A 14,036-nucleotide genomic window follows, 5' to 3' on the forward strand; every position below is an offset into this window, starting at 1 on the left:
TGAATAGTTGGTCCGGGGGACTTGTTCTACTTTCTAGCCATTGTTTGTTCACTCCCTCTCGGACATTTAGCGGAATGTTAACCGTCATCAAAATGTCGTAGAGGTGCTCGGTATCGGCTGGAATTTTATGGTACCTCCGACAGCCAGCCACATCGCTACATGCCTGTCGGTATACCAAAGCAGGTGATTCACTCCTTACAGCTTCTTCCCACGATAACTGGCTCGTAATATATCGATCCATAGACCTTGGGGCCTTTTTTGTAGACCTCTGCAAGATTATATCGATCGGGCCCGTAATATCTTGTAGCAGCAGTACTGTGTAGCTCGTCAATATAATTGAACGTCATATTACCGTTCGCCACGTAGCTAAACAGCTTCTAGCCAGGGAGCGGACACCGGACGCCGAACAAAGTTAACGCGGCGAAGTGAACCGGCGGACTGGAGCAATGGAGCACAGCGGGACCAGAGGGCAGGGGAGCGCAGCACCGTGAGACCAGGAGTAGCGGGGCACAGCGCAGCCGTTGGACTGGGGCAGCGAAGCGAGACTGGCGGATAGGTGCTGCGCAGCGCGACAGGATCGGCGGACTCGGCGGACTCGGCGGCTTGTGTCTTGGTAAGTGCTGCGAACGAGCCGCTGACATCAGTGCTGGGTGCGACAGCTTTGTGTAGAATACATAGCCTGCGACACACGTTTCAAACCTAAACTTCCCCAGTATAAAAATCAGTCATTGTATGAAATGTCATACATCCATGCACAAAAGTCAGTTTTTCTTGATAATACATAGTGAAATCAAGTTAGGTTTGCTTCGGAATAACTCAGACGCACCATTTTGAAAACAACACAGCGATAGCGTCAGAATGATCCAGGAATTCAAATGCTAGGTTCAAATCCATAGGGAAGAAGTTCAGGACCCCAGTGCGGACTGACGAAAACAACGCTCTGTTGCTTATAATGGTTTCGGACTTCACGAACATGTATGTAAATGGCACAAGCGAATAGCGGTATTCACGTCCATCAAGTCGAATGCCATACGTGTTAACGTCCACTTATGTCCACCCGACGTAGTGCAATTTTTAGGTTCCGTCAACAGCACCAAGAACGTCATCTCCAGCGGCTTGCCCACGAATCGCGCATACCACATAACGGAATAGCAATCTTGCTGTAGCTACAACGGCCATTGCCTCGTTGCTCTCCCCGTAGGTGAAACAACGTAGAACCAGCAGATTATTTGAAAGTCGGGGTCCGTCTTTATAAAGGTTGTCGTGTCCGTGCGTCCAATGAACGATTCGTGGCAACCCAGAAAAATTTCCAGGTCCAAGCACTCTCGAGGCCCAGCCGAAGCTGCCAATGCTGCATAGTTTGAAATTGCATTTTCTACATCGTAAAAAAGTTATGACTTTAACGCTTCAATGCAAATATACTAAAAACAAAAAAATATATGTATTAAAGCGTCGAATATATATTGCTATTCGACCGGGTTATGTACTGCTTCCTCTATTTCAGCTGCGAGTGAGTAGGGAGATTTCCTAAATTCCGGATTGACTTGCATATCGGACGCGCAAAATTGAGAGGCACGCATCAGGACCGCTCCCCCTTGTAGCAAATTGTCGATTTCCGGGCGAAGCGACCGAGCTATGCCGATCCGAATACTTGATGAAGCCGCCTGGGGTTGAGTATGATGATCGTAGGTCTCGAGGGTGAAGTCACCCTCGGTTTCTTGTGTGAGGCAATCTAGACTGGGGCACATTTCGTGGGACGTGCACGTGAAGAAGGTATATGATCTGTTTTCTAATGTGATGGGTGGTCTCGGCGAGCAATCATAAGTCAAGACATTCGACCAAATGCAACGATGAAGCCCACCTTGCATCACCCGCGTGATGATCGTCATACTCACAAGCTGAGTAATGAAGTAGTCTGGCAAAGTGAGGTCATCAATATGCTTCGACAATCTTCCAACCCAAAAGTCATTTGTGATAGGAAACCTAGGAAGGTTATCTTTACGTATGCAATCCTTGCAAGTAGCAACCCAAGCACTGGGATATCCATTGTGATCAAAGTAGCAATGTATGCCGCGAGAAGCACGAAATATTCTCCAACTCGATGATGTAAGGTGGGGCTTGATACTGTCGCGCGAGCTGTCAGGAAAGGATTCATCACGGGTTCCCATGACCTCCTGTAGTGTTTAATAAATCTCAAATATGTATCTACTCTCCGGAAATATTCTGAACCAGTATTAGTCGCACTTTCGTCTAGACCCTCGGCACCTAATGCCTTCCGAAGCTCCTGTGCCCAGCGGTATTTGAACGTCGGATCTCACGGGCTACAGGAAATGCGTACGGTCCCTTTTTGCGTTTCGTGTTGACCCTGTACGTACGCTGTTGCTCTTCCTGCTGCTTGCGTCGGAGGGCAACGTCTAGGTGCTTCAAGATATCATCTTCATCAGATGACTCGTCAATTGTAGCTTATTTTTCTGTCGTGCTCATGGCGCACCGTGATGAGCGTCATTCACATACTGTACACACCAATAGCTCGCCCCTGTCACGCCACAAACTTTCCGTACTTGTATAGATTTAAATTTTGTTGTAAAATCCTCCTCACACATCATGTACCGGTACCAAAGCACGTTAGAGCAGTGGCGGCTTCGCAGTCTGCTTCTCTTCGAACGAGAGCGAAATCTGCAGGATACATGTCAGTGGGTGGTGCAGGTGCAGATGACACGCTTGGGCACCCGTACCTACTCGCGATTGTTCAGCTTGGACACAAAAGCAGCACTACCAAAGATCTCGGTGCCTCCGACTTGCTATCTTTCTCACAACAATGATTCCAGGACAAGGCTGCGCAAGTGTCGCAACGGAAGGCTGTAGAGAACCAAATCCGACGTATGCGGCAAGTAGTCTTGTTATTGGTCAAAATATGAGCAAGTTGCGTATGAGTTGATCCAAACACGAATTGCGCCTGCGGAGAGTTTGACCCAAAACAAATCACTCGATCTGGCCGCCTGATGCTCGCTTTATAATAAATAGAGGCCGTTTTGTTAAATCTGAAAAGTACAAATCAATTAAGCTAGACTGGCTGATAGATTGGGTGACGGCAGCCAAATCGACCGCTTGGTATCGATCTACTATCAAATTCACATCGATATCCTGTAAATCGACCATGTTTGTCGTTTTGAAAAGGTAATTCGAAACGAAATGATCGTTAGCTATTTAACCTCCAAATGAAGTTACACAGATCATCGTAGAGCTGAGCGTCTGCACTTTACTCAAAAAGCTTAGGTAGAGCAAAAGTTATAGTCCATTTTAAAACAAATCTCGGAGCTGGCGGGGCTTAGCCAAAATATAGTTTTAGTCCATTAAAAGAGAGTCTAAGTGAGGATGTAATCGAATTAACGACCAAAAAGATCAATTAAAGCGATGTGTCGTTCGAGTTCGTACCGATCACAATACCTATTTATTTACCGGTTACCGCTTGTTTTGCATTCCCCCAGCTGCCTCGCCATTGTAACAGCTCGGATGCCCCCCCCCTCGCGCCTTACCTGAACTAACGCACGTATGCAAACACTACTCCATCTTCGTATCACGACTTATGGGCATTTCTTAGGTAATATTTGCCATGCACAGATCCGCGAGAAGCACACCGCCAATACCTCAGTTGGTCAAATTAGAAACAAATTCAACGTTGTGAAGTCACTTTTCGGCCAAATCAAGGCAGATAAAGTCACCACGGGGACTGCTGAAAAATCGATCAGCTATTCTAGCAACTGGCCATTGCTTCTGCAGTATCTCGGTGACAAAAAGGGGTTTTGGAACCAGTTTTTTGTACAAAGTGGTGTACCTTTGGCCGAGATACAAGACGGTTCAGCTGAAATGGAGGGAAGTGACGATGGCAGCGTTGCCGGGGAAGATTATCGAGGCTGGCAAGCGATGAAGATGAGGGCCTGAGCTACGGCGGTGACCTGTACATTGATGAGAGTCGCGATAATTGCAGCGACCAGGTAATTGACGATCCTGAACGCTCAGAAGCAGCTCCGAATGAAGCGGTGTGGCATGACGACATGCGTAACAAACGCAAACTTGGCCTTCCAGTAGCGTTGGTTGTTATGGAATCTACTCTAGCCACCGTAATGGCTACGCCAGATCATTCTTAGCGAAAGCGGGCTCACGTAGATCCCGAAACCAGACCTTCGTCTGCATAGAGAACCGTCTGGCTCAGATGGCCAGCGATGCTTGTCGCTCACACACGCGCCAATATTACTGTCATTGTCACTGCTACCCTCTTTGATGCGCCCTTCATCGCTTTTTTAATGACCAAGAGAAGGCCATTAAATTAAAGTGATATTGAGTAAAAAAAACGCTTTTGTTGTCCAATCAAAACTCCCAATCACATTAATTTGATCACTTTTTTACTCCTTATGAACTAGAAATGAAGGAGAAGCAGATGGATAGATAAAATTGATGCCTGCCTCTTCTCATCTCATTTTATGGTAGGTTTTATGCTCCGTCCATGCTCGATCTACGCTATAAAACGGAGGGGCACTCAATCTGCAAAGCACAATACCAGTAAGGGGAACGTTCTGAAGGTCTTAACACTCTGAGGTGGTCGACAGGTCGCCATGTTAGAAACGCTCCTTGTGCTTAGAAACGATTAAATGTATTCTCCTTCTTAAATGTAGTTAGGAAAAAACTACACGCAATATTTATTAGTATAGCTACTCACGTTTCCTGGACGCCCTATCGATGAGCTATACGTAGCCGCCAGTCTATCACTGAAAACCAAATAAATATTTCTCGCACATACTGCTTTTTGCAAGCGGCAGACCGAGTTGACCATTAGACTCAGTAGGTAGATAATTATCAGGGTAAGGGGAAGGAAAAAATTGATTTTTCAATACGATATGACGATAGAAGGTTGCTTCTATTTATTACGGTTTAGTTTTTAAAGAAGCCGCGCTCCCAATTTTTCCTTGCAATGTAAGAAGAAAAGTGCGGAGGCAGTGGATCATTATTCCGAATTAGTTTCGCTGTGTAATGCTAGCCTTCATTCAGTGCCACAACATGCGTAAGCCTCAGAACGACAAGAAAAGGTATTAATTAAACTGAGATGAATATTTGTGCTGCACCAGACTCTGACTTTGTCCTAGATCTAATAAACCAGTTTTTTTTAAGCAGGCAGTTAATTAGTAATGCAATATTACTTATTTTGGACTTGCTGTTTTGTAATCTCGTACTCCATAATTTTCCCATGCACGCCTAAGGACGTGTTCGCGTTGTGCCTTGGGATGGAGATGGTTGTGATGTCTTATGATCTCCACCTCCAGCTGCATCGCTACGTATCCTTCTCCAGGTGCACTCTAAACCAATCAGGTGCCGAGACCATGTGTGGACACAAAGCGCTTGGCACTCACGGAGCTAGAACCGAGAAGTCACTCCTCATCTCCACGCTCTCATGTAGAACGAAGAATGATGCAGCTAGGCTCTGGAGACGCTACTCAACCAGAAGACGACGCAGCTACCATACCGGTATACACTCGTACCACCATGCACCACGCCGCAGGAATCAAGGCAGGAATGAGGCAAAGCACCAATTTGCGTGGACAGTAAAGGCGGCTGAGGTGCTGCTCAGATTGCGATTCGACATCCTGAAGGGGTTGTTTGATGGAGCTAAGAATAAAAGCACCTTAGTGCTGCGTGGGATTACCTAGCTGCTGAGACTCACCGTATGGGTGGCTTCGAGGTAGATGTTACCCAGTGCAAGTCAAAAGTACTGTGTATAAGTGTAGCGCTACATTATACATCACTGTCTTCAAACCAGCTGGAGTAGGCTGCAGATTGAAGCGTGGGCTCAAACTTAAGCGAAGAGACCGTAAGAACCTCCCTTGGCCCTTCCGTAGTGGCGGGCTCGTCGTCGGTGACTAGTAGTACAGCCGCTTGTCCTTCTGCAGCACACACAGCTTGCATAACTTTTTCAATATTCTCCTCCATTACAAATTGTGAGCCTCTCGTCTCTATCTCCGTCTCCTGTCTCCACCTCCAATAGGTGGAGAAGGATATCACCTCTAGTCTCCAGCTGTGCAATTGTAGCAAATGGTTTTTGGCCAATCAATTGCTCGACGTATTTTGTGAGATGCGATCATCTCCATCTTCAGGCACAACGCGAACACGCCCTAATAGGAGTCACCTTTTCCATACTCTCATCGATGTCCTCCACTCGTTGCTATGCTTGACAGGTATATACAGAAACACCGTTTTTTCGTGGTGTAGTGATACGCGTGCTTCTCCGTCACAAACTGATCACGAGACTGCTCTTATCTCTCCACGGATTTTTGCACGAGCTGTGATTTGTACAGTTAATATAGTACGTTGCAGAACTGCGCCTTTCCGGGTCGAGAACACGGGTAAGCAGTACGTAAGTAGATCAGTAAGAAATTACAGCATTCTGTAGTAGGTCTTTTAAGTAGACACACAACTGGGGGAGCTGGCACTCCATAAAGCTTCTGCCAACTAGATTCCTTTCCACTAAGCAAAATCTAGACTGACTAACTGACTCTTTGTCTGTACTCTATGTATACATACTCTATATACTCGGAAATACATACCCTGCATTTATTACCAGCTCGGACCAGCAATTCTGAACTCCAATCGTCACTTGATGGTTGTTATCGGCATCTGTCACTGTCAATCAGAAGATCCCTACTACCGCCCACTGTAGTGGCTGGGTAAAGCTAGCCCATTGCACATTCGTAGTTAGGATAATATCATTAAATCTGGAGTGTCCGAAGATCAGGCATCCCGAAAATACGATATAGATCTATTGCAAGTTGGAAAGAAAAATAAGTATTTGCGCTCACAGACAAAGAATAGAAAATAAATAACTGGAAACAAAGCAGTAGCACAGTAAGTTATTGCGACCATGCTAGTCATCAGTAGCTTTCCCAAAGGCACTGCTCGACAGTTGCTACATCCCAGCGAGAGCTGTTCACCTTCAAGAACAGAATCATCTCAAGCATAATAGGCGACAGCCGGTGGCGCTCGTGACGCAGAACTGCACGTGCCATACTGAACAATCGCTCTACAATGTTGGAAGTCGGCGGAATCGCCCCCAACAGCATGTATGTCGCCAGTGCAGCAGGAGCTTTGCGGCGCTTGAGAATTCGCTCAGCGAATCCTTCCTTGGTCACCGCAGCACGCTCACACACCGAGGCCATACTAGCTCGACGCTTAAACGGCTCTAACGTGGCATTTTCGGCATCAGTGAGTAGGGCAGTGTGGCCTGCCAAAACTTTTACCACAGCCTTCTCAAAGTCGGGCGAATGAACGATATTAGCGTCGGGGGCTATACCAAGCACACAAAATAACAGTTAGAGAAACAAAATGTCAGGTAAAAGTTGAAATAGGCAAAATCTTGCTAACTTACCGATGTACTTCGCAAATGACGGCTGAATTTCATTCAGACCGTCAAACAGATCTCGTGCATCGAGCAAGGTGAGCCCGTTAGCTTGTAAACGCTTGGAGACTGACTCTACATCCTCCAGGCTGGCGAGTAGCGCGGCAAGCTTCCGGTGCGCTGTCCGCGATTGTAGATAGTCAGCGAGCTCGTCATCGTCGGCGGAAATAAACTCTCAAAGCGAAAGTACCCGTTTCAGCATCGAAAAAGTCGATGACCAGCGTGTATCCTGTCGCAGAACCGCCCGAAGTGGTGTTTTGGTGCTGTTTTTGTAAATTTGCAAAATGGTTTACACATACATTAGTATTACTGCATAAAAGCCTTATACAGTCAGATTCTCAACATACCGTAATTTCGCCGCCTGCTTAAGAGTGCGAAGCTTACGCATAAGCTGCTGTACCGCCTCGAGGTCGTCCTCGCTGGGCTCCAAGAAGTCCCGCACGGCAAGATTTAGTCGGTGACTTGTGCAACCGACAAGCGGCACACCAAGCAAATCGGCCAGCCGTTTGTTTACCGCGCAGTTGTCACCGACTAAAAATAGACAGCCGGACACTGACTTACCAAAGAAAGACAGAAATCGCTTGATTGCCGTGAGATGGCCATCCGCATTGAGTTGGTCGTCGGGCTCATCCATCACAGGGGCTAGCGACAAAAGTGGGAGCTGCAAGCCCGCCGAGGTTTCGTAGCATGCATAGACCGCCAAATAGCGTTCCGTACCGTGGGTCCAACCGTCGAGAACGAGACCAGAGTTCTCAGAATCTCGTCCCCAATAGCCTTCTCCACGGCCTTTATCACCGCCTCCATGATAGCTGTCAGTGTCTCCTCGGAGATGCGGTTAAGCTTTGTATACCTATGTAAAAAATTAGTTAGAGTGCAAATACAAATATTAAAATAAAATACCGAAATACTTACCGTCGGGTCTCATTCGACTCGCAGAATGAGAGCGGCAGGTTGACCGTGATGACCCAACGCAGCCAGGGATAACGATTGGATGCCTTCTCGTCACGCACGGCGCTCTCGAAGTCCGGGTGCGCAGTCCGAGCATGCGAGACCAGGTTAGAGTAGCCCGTCTTCGGCCTGAGCTTGCGACACTTCCCACAATACTTGCACGCATACACACCCGTTGGCACACCTTCTTCATCAGCGCAGGGCGAGAAGAAGAAGGTGGCGATTTGCCTGGGCGAGAAGGTGGGCCTTGTGGGCGGCGCAGAGAGCAGGTTGTCGGTCATTGTGGCGACTGGGAATATAGGAGAAGTTGGGAGGCTGGTAGCAGGTTTGAAAATGCGACAGAGAGCTTTCAGTAAGGAATAAATGCGATGAATGGTCACGGGGGAGGGAAAATAAGGTATTGATTTTTCAGAGTACTGAGCATAAATATCGGGTACACCTACGACTTCTTCCTAAAATAAATTATTGGTACCCAAATATGAATACTTTTCCGAGATTATTTATTTTTCGGGATGCCTGGCGAAGATGCCGTTCTGCAGTGGCTGTGCATAGGAGTAAAAGCCTTGGCCACTGCACTGGGCCGCACAGAGCGTGAGGTCAAGCTGGCATAGATAATTGAGAGATGTGTACATCCTATTCAGTAGCTAGAGGGCGATAGATGTACGCAAAGAGTAGCTAGTGTGGGCAGTTTGGGTTTTGCCTCAGAGCAAGCAATTTACCAAGGTCAAGGGAAGCGCCAGCTTCCTTGAAACTGTGTTTGATCTCGAGACCCTCTACATAGATATATTTAGTTGCGAAGGTCGTAACGGAGCACAAAGACAAGCGCCATGACTACGAACAAGCAGGACAGCTACGAAGGCGCTGCTCGTCAGCATGGAGAGTAAATCGACAGTGATGTGAGCGCGGGCATCCCGGCGGTGGTGGAGTAATTTTGATGACTGATGCTCCCTTGTAAAATTCAAATTATATACCAAATACGAGATACTATCACCTCCTGCTCACAGATCTTGAGAACAGTTTAATGAGATTTTTAAAGTGTGGTGTGCAGTGCAAAGGTCAAATTTAGCTGCCCGTACGAATCCACGTAGACGTGACGCTGCGCTATCACTTCTGGTTGCGTATCGGTCGCTTCGTCGTCTCCACAGACTGCCGCAGATACCAGTGCCGAGATATCTTTGTTACATCTGCAGCGCACTACTAAACGTACCCCGTGTCCGACTAATAATGGACACCTAACTAAAATATGCTCGCTCTCGCCTCAATCCGACGCAAAGATCTGGTTATTGTCGCGCAAAAAAAGATATTAGCTGTAATGCTGCGTGTGCGGCTTGGATTAATAGTTTCTGGCAGGTTACAATATCGTTTCATCGCATACAAGCCTGGCAAGGTAGTTTGTCTTCATCTTTGGTAGATGGGTCAACCTACGTGCATAGTACACTACCCTCCCTTTCAGATTACTTGATCACATCGTGTTTCAAATTACTTGAAAATTTGATGAATAAATGAAACCTCAGCCTCCTATTTGTACATTAAATCCTGATTCAATTTTTCTTGTTTTCTGCTAGGTTATAATAAATATAGTGTGAATTAAGAACATCTAAAATATATGGTTTGGAGTGCTTAATCGCACTGATTATTTTTATGTGCGTTTTGTATTTGGTCTCGACCAAAGTTTTGTCAGCAAGCTCGAACAACTTTAATTTGGTCAAGTAATCTGAAACGGAGAGAGTATTATTTGTGCAAAGGTAGCGTTTTTTATCTAGCTACTTTAGCTGAGCACTCAAACGATACAAAACGGTTATGACAGGGTATAGGAAATAGCTAGATTATCATCCATAGATATCAATAGATGGACTACGGATACATGTAAAATGCAGAGAACTCGCCCCCTAAAACTCTGGATATAAAATCTAGAGAATAGGTCGGCATGCATTGTATGGGATGGTCACTTGGGTGCGTCGTGCGCCGCCCTGGGTCGCCTTCGGGATCTGCCGCTCGAGATATTCTCGCAGCGATTGCTCATACACGTATTAAAAGTTGGCAGAGAAACACGTGGACCACGTCGTGGTGGCTGTATTGATGCAATCTTTTCCGCAAAAATTAATACAAATTCCAAGTATCTGTGCAGCCGATCTTTGAAAAGTGACTTAGCTTCCCCTGGAGAGTCCATTGTCCAACTTGCCCGGAAGCTCCAATGCTCGGCCCTGCGCTCTACAGCTCCGTGTCTGGCTCCGCTCTGTGGCAGAAGAACCGCCAGGCCGGGGCCTTCCACCCTCTCATGCTTAGCGGTCCCCATGCGTACAGACCGCTGGCCCTCAGCGCCAAATCTGAGCACAAACCCGAGAGGGCTGGCGTGAAGCTGCTTGTCGGTGCCGGCGTGTGCCTCGCGTACGAGTTCGCGCTGGGTCACTACCTGGAGTTCATCAAGATCATGAAGCAGACCAGGCCACAGTTTTCGTACGTGCATCTGACCAAGGAGATCATGCACGCCAAGGGCGTCGTGGGTGTTTGGGACGGGTTCTTCCCATGGGGAGCCCTGCAGGGAGTGGCCAAGGGATCTGTCTTCGCTTGGGGTCACTCCGTCGCCCGCACGTCACTCAACCCTATGGTCAAGACGGACAAGATCAGCAAAGGCACAGCCGAGGTCATTGCCGGTGGTATCGGTGGTGGCTTCCAGGGCTTTGTGCTCAGCCCAACGCTGCTGCTCAAGACACGCGTCATGACGGATCCCATTTTCCGTGAGCAAATGACGCCGCTCGAGACTATGTCGCGCTCCATGCGTATTGGTCTCAAGGTTATACAAAAGGAAGGCGTCGCTGCGCTTATGAAGGGCTCCGGCATGTTTTCGGTGAAGCGTGTTGCTGACTGGTCCTCGCGCTTTTTCTTCTCCGTCCAAGCCGAGAACATCGTATACAAGCGCAACGACCCGGACCGTGTGCTCACGACGAGCGAGCAGGTGTTCTCGTCGCTGATTGGCGGTGTGTTCAGCGCAGCGTTGACGTTGCCCATGGACGTGTTAGTGGCACAGATCCAGCAGGCATCCAAGGCTGGCGTCAAGGTGCCGGTGGTGGAATTATTCCGACAACAATACCGTGCCGGTGGTCTGAACCAGGTGCTTGCCTTTGGCACCACGGGGTTCTTGGCGCGTCTTCTGCACGCCAGTTTTACGACAATGATCATGAAGACGGCGACGAGCGTGGTGTACGACATGGTGGAGGGCCGGAATTAGAGCATCACTTCTCCGTCTTTTTCATTTACGAGTGCTTGAGTTGGTCACAGGTACTCGGTGCACTGATAGAGCAACAATCTATTGAGTTGCCACGGCGTCTACGGATCACTTTCAGTCGACGTTGTAAATAGTTGGTAGGAAGTGACGGTAGCGATTCAGAATATAGTTCTCGGCCCCTTGCATGCGCTCGTAGTCGTCGTCCATCTCGTGGTCGTAGCTGTCTCGCATCGCCACAATGTCATCAGTCGACAAAAAACCTCCTCGTTACCATCGTGGCTGTTCTTACCCCAACAAGTGGCAGAGTCCGTGTGCCATTAGCACCGGTAGTCGCTCTTCCAGCGTTGTGATCTCTTCGAGCTGCGGATCTTCGCACTGACGCTGCACGTATGCCGGGCTGATGTAGATGTCTCCTAGGTATCGCTCCTCCCGGGCCCTTATACGCGGGAATCGCCCGGGCGCGCGCACCTTCCGTCGCCATAATTACAGTAGCAGTCGAAGTGAGTTTTTTGTTGCCCAATGCAGCCTGGGTGTGTACTCCTACTTTGTGGAAAGGGAAAGATAGGATATCCGTGGGCTTGTCCTTCTTGCGGAATCTGCGATTAAGCTTCTGCACATGCGTGTCTGTCGTAAGCATAACACCCACATCCCTTTGTATAATGTGAGCCGCACAGCCAGTCAATTAACGTTGGAGAACGCGGCTGCTACTCGTACCAAGGTCCGCCGGGGCAGTTGAGACAGCGCACCATGGCCTGCACTTGCACCTGCAGCTTGGCCAACGCTCGCGGCGACAGCGCCGCGCCAGTGCCGACGAGTGCTTTCGCCATCTGCACCATGTTGTCAAACGAATCACCGGGACTTATTGAAGTATAAATATTAGAATTGTGAATTCCGACCAAATTTGCCATTTTGGTCCTGTTCAATGAATCACATAACTTTCAAATTTTCGAAAATTTGTACCGAGCATGTATCATGGTTCTTTGGTGTGCAATCACATCATATGTGCTATGGCATCTGCATTTTGCGTAAATATTTAATGAGCCAAACATTTATAATCCTCTTTTTGGTATCATTTTTGTAGAAATGAACCAAATATTTATCCCACCTTGCTAGTACTGTATGACACAAATGACACAGTGAAACGCGTTTAATTAGTGTGGCAAACGCCACCACCAGTGGTTCGGTCGTAGCATGTCAGCAGTGCGTGTGCTGCTCCCGTCAGAGCCCGCTACTCCTTCGGCCTCTGCTTCGAGACCAGCCAAGCGTCGACGCCTAGATGGAGCTCCAAATGTATCCGTGAAGGTGTGTAAAATATGCGATAAAAATGTTGCTTCAGACGTGCCAATGAAAAGCAAAGACGAGAGCACCACAGAAATCGTCAAGAACGAAAACGTCTATGTCGAATGTGCAGAATGTGGCGAACATTTCCAGTTCTTAACTGCGCTAGTCACACACAGTCAAAGCACGCGACACCGTCCGTTCGCTTGTCAATACAAATGCTGCGATAAACGCTATTCGAAGAGAGAGCATCTAACGCGTCACGTCGAGACAGTCCACGTTCGAGGGTCGACTCAATCACTGGAGGAACGTAAGCCATACAAGTGCGAGCTGTGTCAGGCTAGATTTACATACAATCATGGCCTAACGAGACACATGAAGCGCTCACATCGGAACGTGAATCTGCCATTCGAATGCAGCGAGTGTCTTAAAGGGTTCAAGAAGAAGAGTGAGCTTCAAGCTCATTCGTACGTCCACACTGGTGTATTGCCTTTCGAGTGTGAGGACTGTGGCGAGCGCTTTCTTAAAAGATTCTGGTTAACACGCCACCAGAGGAAGCATGAAGCTAATAAAGATGCAGATACCCAAGTGTACGTCTGCGATTGTGGCGAAATATGCTTTGATGAAGAGGAATTGAAGACTCACAAGCAAAACGAGCATGGTAATGAGGACGGAGAAGATGCTGTGGACGATGCTAAAGCCAAGGAGACACCAGCACATCTGTGTCTTGTGTGCGACCAGACTTTTACTCGAAAACAGTATCTGCGAGTACATCTGCGCACTCATTTCGAGTCACTGGATGAGCGCAAACAGTATACGTGTCCAATGGACGGTTGCGACAAGGCTTACACGCGTAAATCGAACTTGATGGCGCACTATAACGCAGTGCACGACAAACGCAAGTCAAAGCGCTTTGCGTGTCCGCGCGACGGTTGTACGGCTCGGTTCGGCTACAAGACAGTTCTGAAACATCATATCGAAAGTATCCACGATAATCCAAAGCCACCCAAGCGACGTGAACGGAAATCTGCAGGAATCCTGGAACGTGCACTCGGCGTAAATGAAGTTGGCGAAGAAGTAAAGCGTGTCATGGCCGCTGTTAGTGACGAAGAGAAGAAGACAGAGCAGCAAAGTGCCTGA

General features: G+C 48.0%; 3 protein-coding genes across 3 annotated transcripts; 2 read left to right on the plus strand and 1 right to left on the minus strand.

Moving 5' to 3' along the window:
* Window positions 1-10,586: 10,586 nt before the first annotated feature.
* PITG_10207 (Mitochondrial Carrier (MC) Family) lies at window positions 10,587-11,621 on the plus strand (the record flags this gene model as incomplete). The annotated part of the gene is made up of 1 exon (XM_002902682.1): window positions 10,587-11,621. The coding sequence occupies one exon, from the start codon at window positions 10,587-10,589 to the stop codon at window positions 11,619-11,621; it is 1,035 nt and encodes a 344-aa protein (XP_002902728.1).
* A 282-nt stretch (window positions 11,622-11,903) lies between these two features.
* PITG_10208 (uncharacterized protein) lies at window positions 11,904-12,454 on the minus strand (the record flags this gene model as incomplete). The annotated part of the gene is made up of 3 exons (XM_002902683.1): window positions 11,904-12,086; window positions 12,163-12,268; window positions 12,333-12,454. The coding sequence occupies 3 exons, from the start codon at window positions 12,452-12,454 to the stop codon at window positions 11,904-11,906; spliced, it is 411 nt and encodes a 136-aa protein (XP_002902729.1).
* Window positions 12,455-12,809: 355 nt separating this feature from the next.
* PITG_10209 (uncharacterized protein) lies at window positions 12,810-14,036 on the plus strand (the record flags this gene model as incomplete). Its single annotated transcript, XM_002902684.1, has 2 exons — window positions 12,810-12,908; window positions 13,002-14,036. 2 exons carry the CDS (start codon window positions 12,810-12,812, stop codon window positions 14,034-14,036), a joined length of 1,134 nt encoding a protein of 377 aa, XP_002902730.1.

Source organism: Phytophthora infestans, genomic scaffold, assembly GCF_000142945.1.
Source record: "Phytophthora infestans T30-4 supercont1.17 genomic scaffold, whole genome shotgun sequence".
In the NCBI taxonomy this organism is placed as follows: Eukaryota; Oomycota; class Peronosporomycetes; order Peronosporales; family Peronosporaceae; genus Phytophthora; species Phytophthora infestans.